This window comes from Populus euphratica, unplaced genomic scaffold (genome assembly GCF_000495115.2).
Source record: "Populus euphratica unplaced genomic scaffold, PopEup_1.0 scaffold20.1, whole genome shotgun sequence".
NCBI lineage: Eukaryota > Viridiplantae > Streptophyta > Magnoliopsida > Malpighiales > Salicaceae > Populus > Populus euphratica.
This window is the reverse complement of record NW_011499854.1, coordinates 1732921-1755073: the sequence shown is the minus strand read 5'-3', so window position 1 is coordinate 1755073 and position 22153 is coordinate 1732921. Positions and strand designations below refer to the sequence as shown.

Genomic DNA, 22153 nt, shown 5'->3' with positions numbered 1-22153 from the left:
ATGTGCAAAGAACCTCTTTACTGGATGCTCAGTTAACAGTGCAATCTTACTCCACATGAAACATGGGCAGCAGCATCCGCGTAGGATTCACCACCATGCTATTTACGTGGATTGGCATGTGGAAGAAGAAGCGCGGCCGAACATCCACAGTGATCCAAACTAAAAGAAAGAGACGCGTGGCGGTTACTGTATTTCATCTAATGAGGTGCAAAAGATGCCTTCAGCATGGCATTTACAGAACAAGAAAAGATGCGTTGATTCACATTGAGTTGGGAAAATTACAATTGAGTGGAAACATTTGCTCGGACCTTCTTTTTTTTATATTCCTTTTCATGCATGGACATTTACAAATTACAGAAGTTTCTTAAGAGTTAAACAGACAAGGATTCTTCATTAGTGAAAAGCTGAAACAATCTTTGCAGTTCAAATTCATCAGTCGTACAATCCCTCCTGCTCCCATACATCCACCAGAAAATTAACCATCTCCTGATGAGTTAAAATCCAACCAGTAAATGTCAAGACTGTGTGGCTCCGATGAAGTGCAAACAAAACTGTGAAAAAGACTGAGCTGCATTAACTTACAGAAAGGGGGATGGGCTTTGGGAAAGGATTACTGGATCCTAGTAAACCTTCATAAGTTGCATTCCAACTGAAAAGACAGCAAATCAACATGAGAAAGCACATATACAAATCAAATGGAATTCACTAGATCCAACTCAGAAAAGTTCCCCCCCTTCTATCCAAGGCCAAAAAGCATCATGTGATGGTTGTTATTTATGGTAGCCACACAGCACGCTATCACCAGTAGAGATGATTTGCAATGAGAAAAGAAAAAACAGGGTTGTTGAAGGACATTACTCAACAGCCTAAACTTAGGGAGCTGGAGAACCCTCTTATTTATGGTGCCTTTGCTGGGGTACGGGGAAAGCATGAGCATCTGAATAAACAATGAACTTCTAAAAGAAAGAAAAACACCTTAATCTGGATTCCCTTCTTCGCTGATTTTGGTTCCCAGATGTGCCACTTCCAATCCATTGAAGCCTGCTCAGTTGCCAGAGAAGGAGACCTGAAAGTAACAAAATCTCAGTGTAACATAACATCATCAATAGTCAACTAGAACAGATAAGCTTCAACTTACCATGATTTACAAATTCGCTATTGCTGCCCATGCCACCAGTGCTGCTAGCAGGATTCTGATTTGGCAAACTGATTGATGAGATGCTTCTTTGAGATTGAACAGTACTGTTGTCCAAGTCACATGTGCTGGTACTCCAAAAATCATCTGATATGCTAGGTTTCGTCACCACTCGACCTTGTATTCTCAATCCTTTTGATGGCTCATCCACAGCAATAATTGGTGTGGGTTTAGTACAGCATCCAAAACAGCCACTGTTCTGTTGCAAACCAAGTTAAAGCATGTATACAAATGCAACACCCGACAACAAAAAAATAAAAAGTGTTATCACCTTATGTATGAAAGTTAACATTGACAAGGTTCATAATGAGATAAGGAAACATCATTCAATACAATTCATAATCATTAATTTATTGAGGAGCAACATCACCACAAACGTTTCTCTACAGAGCAGCAATTACATAGTAAAACTTACGTTCACGTGTTTCTTTCTATTTTATTGCCAAGGAGCCAATGAAACAAGTTAATCTAAATATAGCTAGAGCTGAAAGGCCAAAAAAGGCATTCATATAGCTGATAATTAGTTTGGAGCCAGACTTCATTGGTTTCAGTTGTGTTCATCAATAGTACACTCTTGAGATGGAAGCTTAAGACACGGCTGAGGTACAGAAATTGACAGTTATACAACCTCTGATCCAAACTACCATTTGCTTGATCAATTTTATTGGATAGGAATAACTGGCAACATCATAACGAGCCATTATCAGTATCACCTCCATCTATATCTGGCAATAAATTTTTAATCTTTGAGCAACTATAGAATCATAAACAGTTCTATCTGTAGTTCTGTAGCTACGATAAGTGCGATCTTCCAGCAACAAATCATCTAAGATGCATTAGTAACCCTTAGGTCCTTAGCTAGGTGCCTTCTTAGTGGACTTTAACTCACCAAAAATGTATTCCATACAAAAACATAAGAACTATTTCAATATAACATCTTTGCTTCTTCAAGTTTTAAAAGTATTATCTACTTAAAGATCCATGTTTGTTCACTTGGTTTTTTCCTGTAACTTCAAGTAGAATTTGATTTAAAGTTTCCAAATTTATGACAACTTCAAGTAACCCAAAAATTTCTCCTGACCCAATCGTCATTAAATCACACTCTAAGAATAAAAACCCTTAACTTCACCAGAAATAGAGAAAACACAGAAGTACTTGCAAAAAAAAAAAAACCCATAATTATTACCCAAAAAGAAACCAAACCCAGTTGTTCTTTTAAGGTTCATAACTCAAACTCAAGATCTGACCCTTCTTCCAGTTGACTAAACAGACACTGGTCCCTAACCCAGTAGCCAACAAATCAAAGCCAATGAAAACAAAGAGAGTAGTCAACCAAATAAAGAAAAAAGAAATGGGCTTTTCAGGACTTACCCCATACAAGCAAGAAAGTGAACGATCCAAGCAGGACTTGAGCTCTTCAATGTCACCATTAATTGACATTCAACTTGGTGTTGGAGACAGAAGAAGTGTGGATCAGTAATTGGTATTAAAGAGGATGATGTGTCAAGTAATTAATATTGTGGTTTTTGATATTTCTATTAATTATTACTTTGTGACTGCTAATTAAGTAATTATTATTATTTTTTCAAATTGGATAATATTTTTTTATAATTCGTATGAATTTACTTTTTATTTTTTATGCAATGTTTTTGTTTTTTGCTCACACTATCTATTGACTGAGTGTACCAGCACCATATAAAAACAATTCATAATATATGGTAATGATTTAGTATTTATGGACAGGCTTATCTTAACCTTATCATTAAGTTTTTTTATTAATGTAGATATTATGTCTATTTTAATTAATCTTATAAATTTTAAAATTAATAATTATACAAATTTCTATAAACTATTATAATGATAATAATATTGATTTATGATATTGAATGAGTGCATCCAATATGGAGAGGCTTTACACAACCTTTCCATAGTCTTTAGATTTAAATTTAAATGACAAAAGTGTCCTTTATTATATGAAACCGTTATTTAGTTAAAACGAATTATATTTCTGAGGAGACCCCATCATTTATTTGCTTTTCTGTCTACCTTTCCTTTCCCCTGAATCCTTGAAAAGGAAAACGATGTATGCATTTTTTTTTCTATTTAAAAAAGAAAAAGAAAAAGAATTAATGGCTTGTTAAAAAGCCATCGTTAGATTATGCATGAAGTGACTTTCATACGAAAGCAAAAGATAACGAGATTTGTCCTTTCAAATAAATAGCTAGTAGACGCTTTGAAAGGTGATGAGCATTTTAAAATTTTCTATTATTTAATATTTCTTCTTTTTTTATTTACGTGGAGTGTTTAGGCTAGTTTGTGTATACCATGATTAATCCTTACGGCTCATTAAATACCCTGCAAACTCAGTAGATATATAAAACACCGCGAGGATCACAGTTTATATCACTCAAATCTAGATTTTTTATAATATAAAACCCAATAATTATGAAAGCTTACTTGAACTGATATACTGATGCAGGGCTTGATGATCCTAGCATTTATTGAGTTTTATATTATAAAAAATCTAAATTTGTAATTGTTCGGTTAAACCGACAACGTTAATTTAGTCATTTTATTTACCATAAATAAAGAAGGTTGTGCTCATGATAGTTATGAAAGCTTACTTGAACTGATATGTTGATGCAGGGCTTGATGATCCTGAGCGTTTATTGGGTTTTATATTATAAAAAAATCTAGATTTGTAATTGTTCGGTTAAACCGACAACTTGTTAGGTTAATCAAATACTTGGAAGACTCAATATAATCTAGGTAAGACTTGCTTTTTTATAAATTTTTAATAAACTTTAAAAAATAATATTAATTTATGAATATTTAAAATCACATGTATATTTTATAATTTATATATACATAAATTGTTTCTTTAACTTTTTGATGTAAAATAACTTAATTTTTTGACGTGGGACTACACTTTATATTTTTTTTATGGTTTACATTGATTGTTTTTCCATGCCTCTTTTTTTTTTTCTGGATAACGCACACCCATGCATTGTTTCTTAAATTTTCAAAAGTGGAATAACTATTCGAACTTACATCCTAAATAATTATTTCTTAATTGTTTGATGTAGGATAATAGCTTTTTAATTTTATGATGTAGAATAATTATTTTTTTAACTCTTTGATGGGAGATAGCTATATTATATTTTATGCCTTATATTTTTTTTAATAGTTTATATTCATATATATTATTTCAGATTTTTTTCATGTGTGATATTAAAATTTCAAACATTATTTTTTTTTATCTTTTCAAGTTGCTCCAAGTCAATCTATGTTGTAAATAACGAAGACTATTTTTTTAAAAAAATTATTCTATATTAAAAAACACAATTTATTTCTTATAAACATAAAATATATATATAGGGCTTTATATTCAATATTAAAATAATAAAATATTCATCTAGTGTTTATATAGTAAATTTTGATATGTGATAGCAACGAACAAAAAAATTATAGTGGGCTCGTGCATATAAGATTGAGTCGCGCAAGAGGAAAATCTCTAATTGCCTTCTACACGCAAAGCAATACCTATATTTTTTGAATCTTTTGTTTTTAGCAATAATTTGTTTTTAGCCCTTATATTGAAACCATAATTTTTTAAATATTTGAAATTAATTTTTTAACGATCATAAAATCTTAACTACTCTTTTATTTTAAAACATTTTTAACAACTATAACTCTTTTACTATAACTCTTTGATTCCTTAACAACTCTTTTATTTTTTTAAAACTATTGTAATAATTTTTTAATTCTCAAATTTATTTATGCCCAGCTGTTACATGTTACTAGCTTATATATACCATGCATTCTTATTATCAGAATATATTAAAAAAACCATAGTATTTTCCCGTGTTTGCAAAACTTGCTAGTAGTTCCTTTCAATCTTGATCTAATTGTTTCTATAACCCTTATTTTAGAGGAGAAACTTGTTGAATCTTAAAAAATAGTTTTCTATTGAGGAAATATTTTTAAGGATAATGTTTATAAACATATCAAGTTTTATTTTGTTTTTGTTCTTTACTATATTTTATTATAACAACCCGAAACTGGACCTCTTGGTTGAGTCAACCCTATGCTAGGTGTAACACCCACCACATACACACTATGTGAATACACGATATGTGTGTGTGAGTGTGTGTGTCACAACCATAGGTGTATTTCTTTCCACTAGCTAACACTACCATATCCTTAATATTTTATTTATATTTTTCAATCAAACAATTACATACAAATTTGTCATACACTAATACAGTAAAAGCACTTAAAAGAGTAAAATATTACAATTTTATATTTAAAACGAAAAGATAAAATTCATTATCATTGATAAAGCTTTATCATAACAACATAATAATCCTCACAATTCAACAAATATGTCTATTACAATCTTCAAAGAAAGTAGCATGAATAACATAAAAATATCAAGATTCTATAACTAATTGGAAACTAGTAATAGTCCTATATCTAAATAATGCTTGATATAATACTATAGTTAAAATAGTGTATTGCATCATCTTAGTTTTGAGGAGCACATGAAAAACCTGTAAAAACTAAGCATACTAAGAAGTTAGAATAAAATTATATTATCACATCACAACATTAACAATTCAAGCGTATATTAAAATTTGCTTTTATATATTTCCACCAATTTCTTTGTTATCGTTCTTCAACATCAAATTTCCCATCTCATTTATTAGTATTTATTAGTAGTAATAAGTCATCAATCAAATCTTTTACTCCAATGATATCCTTTAAGCCTTAACCCCTAAGCTAATTTTTTTCATGTAGTATTAGATTAAAAATATTATTTTCCATATAGAAATACCCAAAGATAACTTAACATTAAAGGTCATCATATTTAACCCTTCGTAAACCTCATTTAGAGGTTCATTAATATAAACAACAATCAAAATTTTATTTTAATTGGCTTATGTGCCTAAAGTGTATGTCCAACATCTTCCTAGTCTTCACTCATATGACTGGTTATAAATTTCTCACTACCTCCACACTTATGGCCAATACATTAATTTTTATGATTAAGTCCTTATTTTTCATAACCAACTTGTTGTTAACAACTTTAGAGCCTTACTCTTGTGGTTGACTTTTATGTATAAAAATGCATCTATCTTGCCCTCTAAAAGACTTTGATTTTAGCTCCACACATATGGTCGACTATAATACACATAACTTATATATACTTGATTTTTTGCAATTCAAATTCATATAGCTAAACCTTAGAAATGGGGTTAACTTTTTATTCAACAACTCAAGCATTTTATTAACGACAACTTATCAATCTAATTCCAATTCATGTGGTTGGCTTAATGCATACAACACTTATCTAAACTAATCTCTACATCAAAATTTCATGAATCTTTATTATTCTATAATATATATATGTACAAATCAATAATTAGAATATTGAAAATAATGACTTATATAATTTTTGTAAATTAAATGATTTAAGGTGACAAGCACAAACTGTTCCTTTCACTGGTCCTATCCCACTTACCTAGGGTTTCATAGTTGATATCTCTCCTGCATTACACCAAGACATACATCACATTCACACTTTCAAATATCAAAAATATGTTTCTCAATATTCCTTAAACAATTTAGGCACTTGTTATTCATGAATACATGTACCCCTATATCATTTCACATTATTTTTCAACTCTTACATTCCATACAAGAAACACTATTATAAAAGATAACCTCATGCATAAAAATAAATTATGTTTTCTTTTTCATATAATAATCACTCATATTCCTTAAATAACCTAAAAGATTCAAATAAAAACTAAGAAAAAATCAAAATACAAAGTCAAGTTATCACAAAATAGTATCCAAAATGATCTCATCATTTTAAGAAACGATCTAGTCATTTCTCAAAATGGCTAGCGTGATTTGTTTTTTGAAAAATTTCTTTCTTCTCTTTCTTTCTAGCCGAATTGTCATCTTTCAAACCCTAAGTTTTGCTTTTCTTTTAAGATCAACTCATACTTATACATATTTCATACTTAACAAATCAAATGATGAATTCTTTAAGGACACACATTCAATTACTACAAACCCCCCATTTTCCCCACAAAATTCACGGGGATCAAAATCCCTATCTTTATTTGTAAAGGTTTTCTTTTTCTTTCTTTCACTAAATTATACTTAATTCAATTCTCTATTTTAAAACTTCATCAAAAATCATTATTTTTATCTAAAATTTATTCAAAACCCTAGAATTCAGGAATTCATGAAATTCAATCTTTCCATAAGATTTCATGCAAATAACTACATGTAACTCATCAAAGATATTCCCATATCATTAAACATGCATAAATTTTCAACAAAGAATACACACACAAAAAAAAAATCATTGTTTTGGTCGAACCTACCCCCCTAAGGTGTGGGTTTTTTTCCCAACAAATCAATCTATGCTTCACAATCAAACCTTATACTTATTTAATCTAGATATATTTTCATAATAAACCCAATTTCTCCTAAATTTTCTTCAAGAATCCTAATTTCAAGATTTAAGGATTTTATCTTTTCTTCAATTCTTTTTTTTTTCATTATATAATCCATCCACAAATTAAGCTCTCTACAACCTAACACAATCAATTATGTCAAAACACCCTTCAATTTTTCAATTCTACATAAACCTTAATTTTCTAATATTTTAGTGTTTACACGCTTTCCTATAATAATATCAAGATGGAGTGTTTAAGGTGCTTTACCAATTGATTTTGTGTCAATTTCACCTTGATTGATCAATTCTTCTTCTCTTTCACAATTCATCTGCTTCTTTTTTTTTTTCTTAAAACCTTCGTGGTTTTCTTTTTATGACTGTTTCTTTTTTGAAAGAATTTCTAGAAATCTTACCCCTTTCTCCTTGTAATGATACTCTAAAGACTAAGAGATTTTCAGGTTCTTACCATGTTTTTTTTTTAAAAAAATTATATCTTAAGGAAACATTTTTCTCTGTTTTTTTTTTATTTTAGCCCTAAGATTTTTTTTAAATATATCTTAAGGAAATATTTTTCTTTTTTTTTTATTTTAGCCCTAAGATTTTTTTTTTTAAATAGGGATTTTACATTGGGTTTAATAACTATAGTGCTAATAGTAATTTCTAAAATTAATTTTTTTTTGTAAAACTAATGATAAATTATTAACTGATCAACATTGAATAAAGTTGGGTGCTATGATTTAATTTTTATGTTAGATTAGGTTATATTGAATAACAAGTTTGTAACTTAATCAATATCCATATTTTTTCATTGAAAAAAATCAAAATTAGAGCTTCTTCTTTATAATACGAAATTAAATTATATTGAGATTTTTGATAATCTTAGATAGTTCAAAATTTATAGATCATGAATGATCATTATATATATATTTATGTTGTTAAAAAAATTAGTAGTTCTTTTTAATCTCCTTATATTTTATATAATGGAATTCATTGTTTGTTTTTAAAATATGAAACGGAATTCAACCAAAATGATTTTTTAAAAAAGCTTTTATAACCAAAATTATTCTAAAAAATCGAAAACTATATTTGATTTAGTTATTTTTTAATCAATTTTTATAAATATTTCGGATAATTCAGTTATTTTACTCACCAATACAGTTATCTAATAATTTTTCTTCACATTTGCTCGTGTAAAAGAGTTTTATTCAAAACCCATTTCATGAAAGAAAAAAAAAATTGGAAATGACTGGAAACCTATACTGTTCATTCCTTTCCTACCGAAAGAATGAACAAATCAAATTACCTTGCACATCTTCAAAATTTAGCTTTCTATATGGAACTTCATTGTTAATATTAACACCATCACTCTCTCTCTTACTGTTTTTTTCAATTTTATCATTTAATATAATTTAAAATTTATCTTCATAAATCATTTTGTTTTGTTTTTTATAAAACTATTACAATCAAACAAATATCTTAATATTTAATTTTATTTGATTTGTACTTTCTTTTACAAGTATTTATTTTTATTATCATATAATTAAATAAAAATTATTTAATCCAAATAAAAATAAATCATTTCTATCATAATTATTTGGATTTGATCATACTAGAGCTCTACATCACTGGATTAATGGATTAATATAGTAAGCATCAAGGTTGGATTCCTACTAAAAGTTATAGTATAGGAATCGAATTGAGAAATGTGTAACAGATTGGGGACTAATATGAAGTTAGCCCAAAAAGAAGCCAGCAAGTGCGATGTTCATAGCAGCAAAACAGAGTCCCTACTCCCTATAATTACTGTCTCTGTTTTCGATTGATCGACACGCAAAATGTCGTTCAGAAAGAAAAAATTCACAATTCCTCCCATCATCAAAGCCCTTGATAAACTTCCATCACCGCCACCACAACCACCGCTTCCTCCTCTTCCAAAACCACCACCAACAACCCATTTAGCCCCTCTCCCTACTCTCACTCTCACACCTACCTCTAACCACACAAACCTCCTCCACTTCCTCAACTCCCATCTCACAAAGATCCAACCTTTAACCCCTCAAAACCTCCTCCACTTCTTCAAAACCAAACTTCACCACCACCCACATTTCTCTCACTATGACTTTCATATTTTCAACTGGGTTTCTACTATAGACTCTTTTAGTCATGATCATCAAACTTTTGAATGGATGGCGAGGACTCTTGCTATCACAAACAGGTTAGAGGAGCTTGCTTTGCTTCTTCAATTTATGTCATCAAATCCTTGTCCTTGTAGTGAAGGTATATTTTCTTGTTCAAGAATTGAACCCATATTTCAGTTTTGTATTAGTGCTTACTGCAAAGCTAGGAAATTGGATGATGCTTTGTTAGCTTTTGAATGTATGAGGAAGTTGATTGATGGAAGGCCTAGTGTTGTTGTTTACAACATTTTGATTAATGGGTGTGTGAAGTGTGGAGAACATGATAGGGCTATTGGGGTTTATGATAGGATGTTGAAGGATAGAGTTAAGCCTGATGTGTTTACTTTTAATATATTGATAAGTAGTTATTGTAGGAATTACATGTTCGAATTGGCTCTGGAATTGTTTAGAGAAATGAAAGAGAAAGGGTGTAGTCCTAATGTGGTTAGTTTTAATACTTTGATTAAAGGGTTTTTTAGGGAGAGGAAGTTTGAGGAAGGGGTTAAAATGGTGTATGAGATGATTGATCTGGGGTGTGAGATATCGAGTGTGACTTTTGAGATTTTGATTGATGGACTTTGCAAGGAAGGGCAGGCTTCGGAGGCATGTGGATTGTTGATTGATTTTACGAGGAAAGGGGTTTTGCCAAGGAAGTTTGATTCTTTTGGTCTTGTGGATATGCTTTGCAGGAAAAGAATGGCGGATAGAGCTTTGGAAGTGTTGGATGAGTTGTGGAGGAATGGAAATATTCCTAGCATGATTTCTTGTACCACTTTGATAGAAGGTTTGAGAAAGTCTGGTAGAAGAGAGGAAGCGTTTGGATTGATGGAAAGGATGTTGAAAGAGGATATTGTTCCTGATATAATGACTTTTAATTGCCTGCTTAATGATCTTTGCAATGAGGGAAGAACAGTTGATGGTAACAAATTGAGATTATTGGCTTCTAGAAAGGGTTTGGATGTAGATGAGATGACATATGACATTTTGGTATCTGGGTGTATAAGAGAGGGTAAAAGAAAGGAAGGGGAAGCTTTGGTGGATGAGATGTTGGATAAGGATTTTATACCTGACCTTGCCACATATAATAGGTTCATAGATGGGCTTTCTAAAACAAGAAGTTCTGCACAACAGTGTATTAAATTTATTCATAGGTGAAAATATAGAGTTTGTACACTTTTATTTGGATGTCAACCAATTTATTGGCACTAGCTGGGGCTTCTCCTGATTTAGTAGAAATGCTTTCTTCCAGGAAATGTATCTGGTTGTCATAATTTTTATGGTTGGGTTTAGAGATAGAGACAACGGGGAAGGAGGTGGGGTGAGGAAATGGTAAATCCATTTACAGGCCCGGACTCCACTGCATCTCATCTTTTCATTACAGCTAAAAAGTTCCTTCTGGATGGAAAGCATGTCACTTTTGGGAAGGCAAGTAGAGGAACAGACATTGATTTGACTTATTGGCATGTTGCTAGTGAGGGTATTATCTCACTCGAGGTGTCATCATGGATTGTGGGGGAAGTCCTGAGGGGGGAGACATGGAATATAAAACTACTTCGAAGATCTCAACTTATCATGACTGGTCAGCTCACCTGGACACAAAGCCAGATGATATTTCTTGGGGGATGGAGGTTGTACATTCTTTTGAATATTTTGGAATGAGCAGTACAGGAGGCTACAAGATATGGCTCTTTGAAAACTGTAAAGCTTAAAATTAGATTTTTTTTGTGAGAAGGAAGATACTTCCACCTGTAAATAGAGCCTTGGAGATCTTGTTTTGCTTTCTATTAATGGCATAAAGAGTGCGTGTTACCATCAAAATTCTGTAACAGTGTGCTATTTTAATAATGGCATTGTCAGATATAACTAACTCATTCATTCAGTTTGTTGATTAATGTAACACATTTTTGTTTCACTCAGCTGTTAACGTCTATACTTGCACATGCAATTGAGTTTTCTCAATTGTAAGATAAAATTATTTAGGACCCATATCGTCCAGGTGTGAAAGATGCTGCTTAACTGTGCCAAAATGCTGGTCTTACTGTACTTTTACTTGTTAAGTTTTGTATGCTGAAAACCTGTATCTTGATAGATAAATTTTATTCAGTCATTATTGCATAGCATTGCATGTCTCTTGTGACTCTCCATTTTTTCTTTTTATTTTAAAAACTATGTTGGATTGATTCTTCAGCATGCTAAATTCTGTTTTTTTGTAACTCTGAACTCATCTCTATCCTGGTACAGATGATTGTTTTGGAAAAGCAAATTTTGTATCTATGTAATCAATAACATTTAGTTTGTCTTTTTAATTTCTGACCATATATTTTTTATTCAAAATTGATTTCAGAATTTTTGTGTGCTCATTTGTACTCATGGTTTCGATTTCTTGCTCTGTATTAATTGCAATGCTTTCTATGCCCTGGTTTCCCCCCCTGTTGAAAGTTTTCAAGAGTAATGTCACTGTGACATTCAATGCTCGACTAATTTGTATTTCTCTTTTGGTTTTCCTCTATTTGTCCATAAATATAATGATAGATTGATTGGGTTGAATACAACTGTTATCTACATTGGAGTTTTAGATTGATCGGGTTGAATGATAGGCATCTGGTATTCCATTTTCACGTCTCAATTTGATGCCATCCCACAGATATATGAATGTTGAATCTAGATATTTAATATATGCATATTTGATCATGCCATCTGTTGAAACTATTGACAAGGAATTTTTGTAAATACTTAAACATGGTAACTGGTGACATTCCTCAAACCGCTAAAGCAATTGCTTTGGAATGTGGCATACTGAGTTCAGATGAAGATGCTGTGGAGCCTAATATTATTGAAAGAAGAGTGTTTTGTAACTATTCAGAGCAGAAAGAGAAGAAATCGCAGGGAAGATATCAGTAAGATTTGTGTCTGTCCATTTATTATTAGTTTTGTGTTTTTTGTATATTTGTACACTTTGAAGAGCCAAATTTCATAGAAACTTCTGCCATTCAATAATTATTAGATGATAGAGAGGTCTTCTACAAATGACCAGCTTTTTCTGGCACAAGGATTGAAAAAGAGGGGACACGTTGTTGCTGCAACTGGAGATGGAACAAATGATGCTCCTGCATGCACAAGGTTTGACTGTTATTCTTCTTCTTTTTTTAAAGCTGTCTGAATTGTTACATGTGTGCACAAGGTTTGACTGTTATTCTTCTTTTTTTTTTTAAAGCTGTCTGAATTGTTACATGCTTCAACGAAACTTTGCATTGCAATTTTTTTTTTTGGATGAACTTTCTTGGAAATTTAGATTCTCTTTCACTGAAGTCTTTGATAAAATGCATCTGGATGTTTGGATACTGTATCTGATGCGTTTCTTTTTACTGGTTTCGATCCCTTAAAATGCACAGTTAATCTTTTATTATTTGGTAGGCAATTTCAAGTGTTTTTTTCCTGACAAAACACTGATCATGGGTAGTAATTTCAATTTCTTTGTTTTCTAACAAAACAAATTTGAATTGATTTGGTTTGGTCTAAATTTTTGTTTAGCGGAATAATGCACTCCTAGTTTTGCTGTGTTTCTGCATCAATAGGTCTCGATATGATGATGATGATGATTATATTAATCTTTGCCACAAGGTACTTACTTTCTACCTTGCTATTATTCTTTTTTTTTTTCTTAAGAAAAAAAAAATTCAGGCAGATATTGTTCTTTCAATCCGTATCCAGCAGATATCCTGGCTGCCTCAAGTCCTGCTTTCCTTCACCTAGCCTAGTAGGTTATACATCCTTCTGGTTCAAGGGTTTCTGTTGGCAGATTTTGCTTTAGAAAACATCAGTATCTATAAAGCCGCCAAATTTCTTGAGAGGCAAGCTAGGAAAACTTAGCTTGAACTAATTTTTGCTGTCTACATATTTATTTTGTCACACAAAGGTTGTAAAATTCTCTTACCGGGCATAACTGGTTTGCTGGTTGGTTTTATTGCATATGCATCTGAATTCAGTCAGCATTATGATGCCTTGTACAAGGATTTCTAATTGCTTGACTACTCAGTTTTTCTTCTATGATTAATCTGGTTAATTCTCTTGAATAGATTCTATTTTTTTTCTATGTTTCCGATAAACTTAAGTATTTATCCCTAGTCATGGAGCCAAGGTATCTTCAATCAACTGTTTTTATGCATAATTAAGTTATTCGAATCCCTTTCTCAGGAAAAAATGTCCGAGTCTCCACATGTGAAAATTGAAAGGGAAAATATAGCCATCTTTATTTTATTATTTCATATCTGAACACACTGTTCACTAACTAGAGTATCTGATGATAACTATATCTGGTCAATAGACCTTAATCTCTCTTAACAAACAAAACCTAGAAAGCCATAGAAACATATAGAATTAGGATAAAAATAAAATATAAAATCAAACAAAAGCATGCTAAATAATTAATAAAATCCTCCTAAGACTTAGAGGTGAAGTTGAAGTTGGCACAAGTTGTTTGTCTAAACAACAGGGAAGAGCTGAAGCCCAGTCTTGAAGCAGCAAGATCGAACTGTAGGAGATTGTCCTCCAATTGGTGGCCTCCAATGACAATTGAAGTCCTAGGATTCACTCCTCCATCCACAAATCCAAGGCACAACACATCATCTTTAACCTGCACCATTGAGTTTGCACCAAAAATCCTCCAGTAAACATTCTTGCTTTGCAGGACAAGATCAATTTGAGGCACTGCTGGGCCAACGCGTGTGCCGACAATGTTCTTTGAGTTGAAACATGCTCCGAAAGGTGCTACAGATGCCACCCTAGGGACATTGGCTTTGGCTAGCTCTCTGACAAAAGAGTCAGTGACAGCATTGTAGATTGTTGTTTCCATCACCGTGTAAGCATTTACTGTGCTAATCTTGGTTCCACCATAGCCTTCTTTGTTAATGGACAGCAATGAAGCGTTTAATGGAACAACATTTTCATTGATCTTGATGGACTTGACTCCAATGAAGTAATCAGTGGAAGGCTCTCCTTCAAAGTAACCAGATGCTGTGCTTACAGGGTTGAGAATTAATGGGGTGTAGATGAGGGACTGAGAAAGATCATCAGCATGTGGAAGCAAAACATAAGGTCCATCTCCAAAGATAACAACACCTTTAGCATTTGAAGAGGTCAAGCAAATGGCAAACTTTCTAGGAAAGCTAAAAGCAGCAGAGAATTGAGAAGGAAGTGAGATCTTAGTCCTTCCAAGTCCAGCCATGCCCTTGACTCCCTTAGCAAGACCTTGTAGGATAAATGTTGGAGCACAACTGAAGAGGAAATTAGGGACTGAAACAACTCTGCCTGGATTTGATCCATCAGTAGATTGAATGGAAACAACATCCTGGGTAAGGTAATCAGAAGTGCCAGTGCGTGTCGCAGTGTTGTCAGGGGATAAAACACACAGTTTTTTGTCGACAGTGCATGTCTTAAGCCTATAGACTGCAAGGGAGCACTGAGCAGTGTTGCAGCTTGGATTTTTTTTAGATGAAGAGACATATCCTTGCTGACAATCAACCCAAAGATATTGACCACCGAGATCAAGAGTCACCTCTACAGGCACTAGAGGGGTTCTTTGGTTAATTTGGGCAAGGTATTGGAGACTTGATGGATCTTTTGATACAGGAAGGACTAATGCTTTAGGCCTGAATGTTGTTTGTGCTATAGAAGGGGGACTGAATATAAGAAAAAGAGAGCAAAAGAGAAGAAGAAAATTACGAGTGAGAGCCATTGTTTATGTTAAGATAATTGTTGATAGAGTTGATGCGTGGAGGAGAAGTACAGTGGGTTCAGAGTCTATTTATAGCTTATTGTTGGTGTAAATATATAGTGGCTATGTCAAGGATGGCAACTTGAGGTCACGTATGCCGGCTTACGATGGTGTGTTGTATAATATTGACCCTTTGACCTTCTATATCTTTCCTTGTGCGCCGATTTTATTCGAAATTAGGAAGTGATGTGTGTAGTAGCTCTTGATTTAAATTAAGGGATTTGATGAAAGAAGAAAGAAGCAAATTAAGAGAATTAATTTCTTGTTATTATAGACAGTAAAAGTTACTCTTGGAATTGGGTAGCGGGGGATTATTTATATATATATATATATGGGAAATGTAATAATACAATTACAGATTGCCCCTCAATATAGTCTTTGTAGTTTTTAAACAATAAAAATACCAAAATGCCCGTTACGTTAAGGAATATATATATCCGGTGTCTAGGGGCAGTTTCAGTTTTTTTGCTTTTGAATACATACTGAAATTACTTTAATGCCTCTGAAAAAAATCTATGGTCAATGGTCTTTTTTATCTTGTCAAGTTAGTGTTTTTGTTATTTATTATTTTGTTGAGGGCATCATGATCATTTAATTTATAAATGTATAGCAAAATTATTTAATTGTTATTGAGGTTATTAAAAAAACCTTTTTTCCAGGTTTTTCAGCCTTTTAAATATTAGTTTTTTTCTGTTATTTATAAATTTACAAAGTTATTAATATCCGACTTAAATGTGCTAATGCGTGAGAAGTATTTTTAAATGGTAAAACTTGTTCTTTTATCATGTCATTAGAAGCATTGCTATTTTTTTTTTATGATGTGATATGTGTCATGGTGGTGGAATTATGGTGGGATAATTTGTTTCTAGTGGATTTTTTTTTTCTTCCCTTCTCATCAAATTAAATATTTGTCCTTTTTATTCAAGTTTTTTCAACTTTGTTCCTCTTTCATTTGATTTTTAATTTTTATCCTACGATCTTTTGTAAATATTTTTTTTTAATTTGGTCTTTTAATTTCTCTTTTCATATATTGATGTTTTCAATTTGATTCTTATTCTTTTGATTCATGATTTTTTTTCTTTGGTTTTTTTAAAGTTTTATTGTTTTCAATTTCATCATTCAATCTAAATTTATATTATATTATTTTTATTATTTTGATCATTTTTTTTTATTTTTTTCTTTTTATTAATGTTTTTTTCCTTTCAATTCAACCCTCAGATTAAAAATTTGTTATTTTTCTCTAATTTATTTTTTATTTTGATTTTAACCACTCAATTCTTTTAATTGCTATTTTTTATATTGAATATTTTTATGTTATTTTTTTTTATTTTATCCTTTAATGTTTCATTTCTTAGAATTGGACTTTATGAACATTAGTTTGATAGTCTTGATTACAAGTTTAAAAAGTTAATGAAGGTTGATATCTTTTTTTATCTTATTTTTTTTATATCATCGTTTGACCTTTTTTTTTTGTCAGATCATCCCAACTATATAACATAGGATATAAGTTTAGCAAGTTAATTCAAATTAAGTCACCCTTAATGCCCATATTATATCTATCATGTTAATTCGGGTTGGCTCGCTAGATTATTTTATCTTTTTTTTTTGTTTATTTATTTTTAATTGGTTAAAAATTAAATAATATTATGTTCTTGCTATTGGATAAAGAATTTTTCCCTCAGATTATCGTGATTTTTTTTCTTCATTTACTATCATTGCCCTTCTTTTTCTTATAATTCAAATATAGCCAACTTATTAAGGATATTATAAAACTAATTTAGGGATATTCTCAAACTAATTTATAGTTCATTTTTTCCTTTTATTTTCTAATTTATAGTCCATATATATATATATGGGCGGGACATATTTGTGTTTTTGGAAGCATTCATTAGGATCAACTAACCCCGGTATGATGAGATCAAAACAAGGCCAGGGCTTGTCAAATTATCAGCTTATCAAATCTTTATATCCACAGTAAGTGGAACTCTTCCTAAGTTCCTCCTCTTCACTTTACACGAGAAAGGGGAGCAATTCTTGGGGAAACTACTTAGCAATCAATAGCTTGAAAATCACTCGTAAATCTAGAACTATGGTACAAGCAGACAATTCATTCATCTCACTGTTTCCTTCTTAACCTTTGGCATACCAGTTTCCTCACCATCCTAAGATGTATTTTCTAACAAATGATAATACCCTTGAAGAATGGCTTTAAATCTACTAATCACCATGTAAGAAGCACAAGAAAACCTAGTGCAAGCACATCGAACGCGGTCTCAAGAAGAAAGGAAGGGCTTTGGAAGCATACTTTCCCATATGGCTGTGCTGTCCACTAACGGAAAATTGATCCTATTCATCGCTTGTCATTCTGCCATGAGCAGCTCCTCTTATATAAGTACCGATATCGGCTCTCATGCTCTCGTGCTTTTTTCCAGGTCCTGTAAACTAGCGTAGAGGTGAGAATCAAGTCCGGAAAACTGTCTTCTCCAACTTCCTTCTCGAAAAGAGATTTTGTCTCGTATTCTGGCTATCTATTCACTATCGCTGTTTTTCTCAGATTTCCCATGTATTTAGCATAGAAAAAGTAAAAAAATCCAAGCACATATTTTTCCTTTCTTTTCTCCATAACTTCTCTGCAACTTTTAAACCTGTCGCCCCAATGCCCAAGACTAAAGCTACTTTCTAAGTTCTAAAACCATAAGAAAATTTCCCAAAAAAAAAAAAGCCAGTATCGAATAAAGTTAGTTAGCCATATCTATATATATAAACAGAGCATGTTTCTCCTGCTAAATTAGTAGACATTTTTCTTTTTTCCCCCAACGTTATGCAAACCCAAGTCATGCTCCTGCCTCCTAGTATTTCAAATTCAAGTTCCAATTCGTGCTATTATCTAAGAGGACAGAAGGGTTCCAATTAGGCAATTACAAATAAATAAATAGATATAACCCATGTGAAAACACAACCCAAAATTTCAAATCGCTATGATCTCATTTATTGGTTGTCGTACAAGTGAAATAAGCTTGGCCGCATCAAAGTCATTCTCAATTTTCTTATATACACACCATATACCGCATCAAACAATGAGCAATCTAAACAACAGGTATTAGCCGGACAATGGTACCGGATTTGAAATGAGCATCAACGAAAAAGTGAATGTCCAAGCCAAGTAATGAAACAAATAGTTGAAAAAAAAAGATGAGTGATTAACATTTTCATGAGGCCTGAAACAGATACTACCAGTCAACCATTAACTTCAATTCTTCTTCAGCTAATTCTCTTGTTTGAAAACGAAAGATGAAAGGGCAGCTCTCCATCCATACATGGCTGATGGTTCATGCTTTTTGGGTGTGAGAGTAGCCAGACCTACCCCCGTGCTTTGACTGGGTACAATTCTCTGTGGGGCACTAGTCTCCGCAGATCTAGGAAACATATCAGCAAGCGCATTATTAAATTTCCACAGGTATTCAACTAGAAAGGTGTTTTCATACTGCATCCCTATTAAAATTCAATGCCTAATGTGCCAAATTGAGAGCTACTTGTCAACATAAACTGTTCTCAACTGAACTAGTAATGTCCATGCCTTTACTCAATGAGTGCAACACAAGCGCAAAAACACATGCACAAGCCCAAAAAGAGATCAAGACTAGACCAATATCACTTCAGAATGATATGATTGAGATTCTTCAAAAAGAGCAAAGGAATTTTAACATCGCGATGGCATGAAACCAACTTAATGAATCATGCATATCTACTAGCGCAAGACTGTACAGGACTCTCCAGCTTATAAATTAGTTTGTATTTCTGTAGTGTAACAGACAAAAATGAAGAGACAAGATACTGGTCTCCATGATTGATATATGGTTGTGTCCCTAGTAACTTTTGTGCAGGAGGCCATCGGTAACTTCAAGCGGCTCAGAGCTCTTCAGCAAGGGACAAAGTATCGTATGATATCTAGGGTCTTTTTTTGTATAATAATGATATCTAGGGATTGCCAGCAATCCAAAATACGGATCAATCAATTGACAAGATGGCTTATTTGTGGCAAAACAGAACAAGTACAAAAAAGGTCAACAACAGCCCTTACAGTTTCAGATTCTATAAACATGCCAAAACTTTTAAGAAGGAAATCAATCTCCAAAAGAATATATGTTAACCAACATATTAACCCAAATTCATCTCAAGCATGCCATATAAACAAGATACCAGACTTTTAATAAGAGGAAATCAAATAATTGGATGCTTAAAAGTGTTAAAAAAACCTATACAATGAAAAAAGAAAGCGTTTAAAATCACAAGCATCTGAAAATAAAAATAAACCAAATTAAAGAGATAGAGGGAGTACACACATGAGTCCACCATAAGCAAATGTTGAGAACCCTTGACGTTGCTTGTGCTTGGGATTAGAGCTACAGATTACATATATCCGTCCACGACGCTTAACTATCTGACAAAATTCACACATCTTCTTCACTGATGATCTCACCTTCATAGCTACTGCGAATATGAAAAAAATCAAGAAACCGTCAAAACAAATTCAAACCTATCATTTGATTAAGAACCACTTCACCAAAAGCATCACAAAAACTGAACTTTTGACTCCTTTCAAGATTTAAAGGCAACAAAACCATATCTAACCTAAAATGCCACTTATCGAGCAAATTCACTGTACATATGATCCTAAGCCCCAACATTAAGAAATAAACATGCCCATTATTTGCTTAAGCACCCATTTACAAAAACCTTAATAAAAAAATTATAATTTTAGCACTCCAAGATTAAATTGCAACCAACCCATCTCTTAAAACAACCCTAAAATTAACAAAGCAGATAACTCTACGTACACTACTAAGAAAAAAATACATGGGTTTCATTGGTTTTTGGAATTCTAACTCTCAATGCCAAAAGCCAAGTTAAGAAAAATAAAAATGATAGCAAGATCTTCAAACACACATAAATATTACATTAAACTTGATTTAATGTAGAAAAAAGAGTATAGAGAGAACCAACAGTGGGGTTGTGGCGAGGAGTCTGGAGATTAACGGGCGTGTTGAAACAAAGAAGAAGGAACTGTTGAGGGGGAGAATGAGGGAGGTTGAGATAATTTGCTGACAAGAGCGCCAATAGCGTTTCAGTATTTAGGGTTTAAACTATGTATGTATTGTAACAAATTGTTTTTCGAAGTCATGTTCGAGTCATAAATAAAAAGTTTAAAATTATCTTGATTTAAGAGATTAAATTTAAAATAGTTTTTTACCCAATTTTAATAACTCTATATCCATTTTTTTGGAACAATTTTCTATTTAATAATATTTTCTTTCATTTAGTTACATTATAAAAAAAACCATTTGTCTAAGTTTTTTTAATAATTATAAATTTTCTTTTATTGCAATATACTATTCCCAAAAAAATTTAAAAACTAAAACAAAAAAGGACAACGGGATGAACATGCATGGGACCCGATAAGTTTGAATTCCGTCACTTTACCACTTGCACAGATCGGCAATTGTTGATTCAATTACAATTATATATATTCTTTTTTCGAAAAAACAAAAACTTCCAAAACTATAGTGACTTTCAAGGAAGAAAAAAGAAAATAAGAGGATTAGAACAAATGTTTTCAAAAATTCTAGAGTTTTATGATTTTTTCTCTTTCTCTTTAATGAAATCATCTTGTTTTTATGTTCAATTAGTTAATTTAACTTCGATTAATTTAGATTTTTTTTTATTTTTTTATTTTATCTTTCATTATTTAGTTTATTTGATAATTAACCTTTAATGTTTTATTTAATTTTTTTATATGGAGTTATTTCGGTCTCACAACCGATCCATGAATATGGTATGCTAACATAAGTTATTTTTTTATTTTTTTAAAAATTAATTTATTTTTTTGGGTTTGACCTTTGATGTTTGATTTCTAATAATATAACTTTATTTTTTAATGAGATTATCTTATTTTTATTTAACTTTTTATTTTGTTATTAAATAAAATTATAGAAATCTCTTAAAAATACTTTGATAATATCTTTTCATAATATTAACAAATATTTTTTTTTTCAAAAGGGGATTAACAGTGAACGAGAATATATTCATAGAGACTACTTTGGCTACAAATCTTAGAATTGATGGTCGCAATCGTGTTGAGTATAGTCAAACTAGCAGCAAGTTGCTTATTAGGACCCTTTATTCTTCTTCTTCTTTTTGTATTTATTATGCTTTTGAGTTCATGTTTCACCTTTCAAGCTCCCTTTGGTTTTACACATTTGACTGTATTGTCATGCCTGTTTTTCATTATCAAGAGGTTGCTGTAGTTCTGGTTTCAATGGCGCATAGGAGCTGCAAGAGGAAAGGAAAAATATGGTTTCTTTGGTGATTGTGCCATAATTCCCAGTGTCTTGCCATAGTTTGGTTTCAAAAGCTTTAGTGACTGCCCGAACACTAGATGATAGATGGCATTTGTGGCTTGGAATTTCTTTTACAAAACCATGATTTTGGATGACTGATGCCAAGTGGTTTTTCTGAAACAATACCTCTTGGCA

General features: G+C 31.9%; 4 protein-coding genes across 10 annotated transcripts; 1 reads left to right on the top strand and 3 right to left on the bottom strand.

Moving 5' to 3' along the window:
• Nucleotides 1-204: 204 nt before the first annotated feature.
• LOC105122612 (uncharacterized) lies at nucleotides 205-2703 on the bottom strand. 2 transcript variants are annotated; one of them, XM_011021829.1, is made up of 5 exons: nucleotides 2567-2703; nucleotides 1139-1394; nucleotides 976-1066; nucleotides 583-649; nucleotides 205-486 (listed from the first exon to the last, which is right to left on the bottom strand). In XM_011021829.1, exons 1-5 carry the CDS (start codon nucleotides 2633-2635, stop codon nucleotides 433-435), a joined length of 537 nt encoding a protein of 178 aa, XP_011020131.1. In that variant the 5' UTR covers nucleotides 2636-2703; the 3' UTR covers nucleotides 205-432. The 2 variants fall into 2 exon arrangements, with proteins under 2 accessions (XP_011020131.1, XP_011020132.1); XM_011021830.1 differs by having other exon boundaries at nucleotides 1139-1389; nucleotides 2567-2699.
• A 6771-nt stretch (nucleotides 2704-9474) lies between these two features.
• Nucleotides 9475-13910, top strand: LOC105122610 (pentatricopeptide (PPR) repeat-containing protein). Of its 6 annotated transcripts, none has more exons than XM_011021825.1 (3): nucleotides 9475-11646; nucleotides 13379-13468; nucleotides 13562-13910. In XM_011021825.1, the coding sequence occupies exon 1, from the start codon at nucleotides 9506-9508 to the stop codon at nucleotides 11000-11002; it is 1497 nt and encodes a 498-aa protein (XP_011020127.1). In that variant the 5' UTR covers nucleotides 9475-9505; the 3' UTR covers nucleotides 11003-11646; nucleotides 13379-13468; nucleotides 13562-13910. The 6 variants fall into 6 exon arrangements, with proteins under 6 accessions (XP_011020127.1, XP_011020130.1, XP_011020129.1 ...); XM_011021828.1 differs by having other exon boundaries at nucleotides 13559-13910; XM_011021827.1 differs by lacking the exons at nucleotides 13379-13468; nucleotides 13562-13910 and adding exons at nucleotides 12654-12744; nucleotides 12898-12987.
• Nucleotides 13911-14072: 162 nt separating this feature from the next.
• On the bottom strand, nucleotides 14073-15896 carry LOC105122609 (basic 7S globulin-like). The gene has a single exon (XM_011021822.1). It carries the CDS (start codon nucleotides 15579-15581, stop codon nucleotides 14286-14288), a length of 1296 nt encoding a protein of 431 aa, XP_011020124.1. The 5' UTR covers nucleotides 15582-15896; the 3' UTR covers nucleotides 14073-14285.
• A 2750-nt stretch (nucleotides 15897-18646) lies between these two features.
• Nucleotides 18647-20739, bottom strand: LOC105122608 (Ribosomal protein L36). The gene is made up of 3 exons (XM_011021821.1): nucleotides 20621-20739; nucleotides 19964-20111; nucleotides 18647-19036 (listed from the first exon to the last, which is right to left on the bottom strand). The coding sequence occupies exons 2-3, from the start codon at nucleotides 20104-20106 to the stop codon at nucleotides 18886-18888; spliced, it is 294 nt and encodes a 97-aa protein (XP_011020123.1). The 5' UTR covers nucleotides 20107-20111; nucleotides 20621-20739; the 3' UTR covers nucleotides 18647-18885.
• Between the last annotated feature and the right edge of the window lie 1414 nt (nucleotides 20740-22153).

What these genes read in the sequence shown, in the direction of transcription:
- LOC105122610 (XM_011021825.1), top strand. Translation starts at nt 9,506, where the DNA reads ATGTCGTTCAGAAAGAAAAAATTCACAATTCCTCCCATCATCAAAGCC.
- LOC105122612 (XM_011021829.1), bottom strand. Translation starts at nt 2,635, where the DNA reads ATGTCAATTAATGGTGACATTGAAGAGCTCAAGTCCTGCTTGGATCGT. An exon ending in CACTTTCTTGCTTGTATGGG is followed by an intron (nt 1,395 to 2,566) that starts GTAAGTCCTGAA and finishes GGTTTGCAACAG; the next exon opens with AACAGTGGCTGTTTTGGATG. An exon ending in TAGCGAATTTGTAAATCATG is followed by an intron (nt 1,067 to 1,138) that starts GTAAGTTGAAGC and finishes TGTTACTTTCAG; the next exon opens with GTCTCCTTCTCTGGCAACTG.
- LOC105122608 (XM_011021821.1), bottom strand. Translation starts at nt 20,106, where the DNA reads ATGAAGGTGAGATCATCAGTGAAGAAGATGTGTGAATTTTGTCAGATA. An exon ending in TTTGCTTATGGTGGACTCAT is followed by an intron (nt 19,037 to 19,963) that starts GTGTGTACTCCC and finishes TATGTTTCCTAG; the next exon opens with ATCTGCGGAGACTAGTGCCC.
- LOC105122609 (XM_011021822.1), bottom strand. Translation starts at nt 15,581, where the DNA reads ATGGCTCTCACTCGTAATTTTCTTCTTCTCTTTTGCTCTCTTTTTCTT.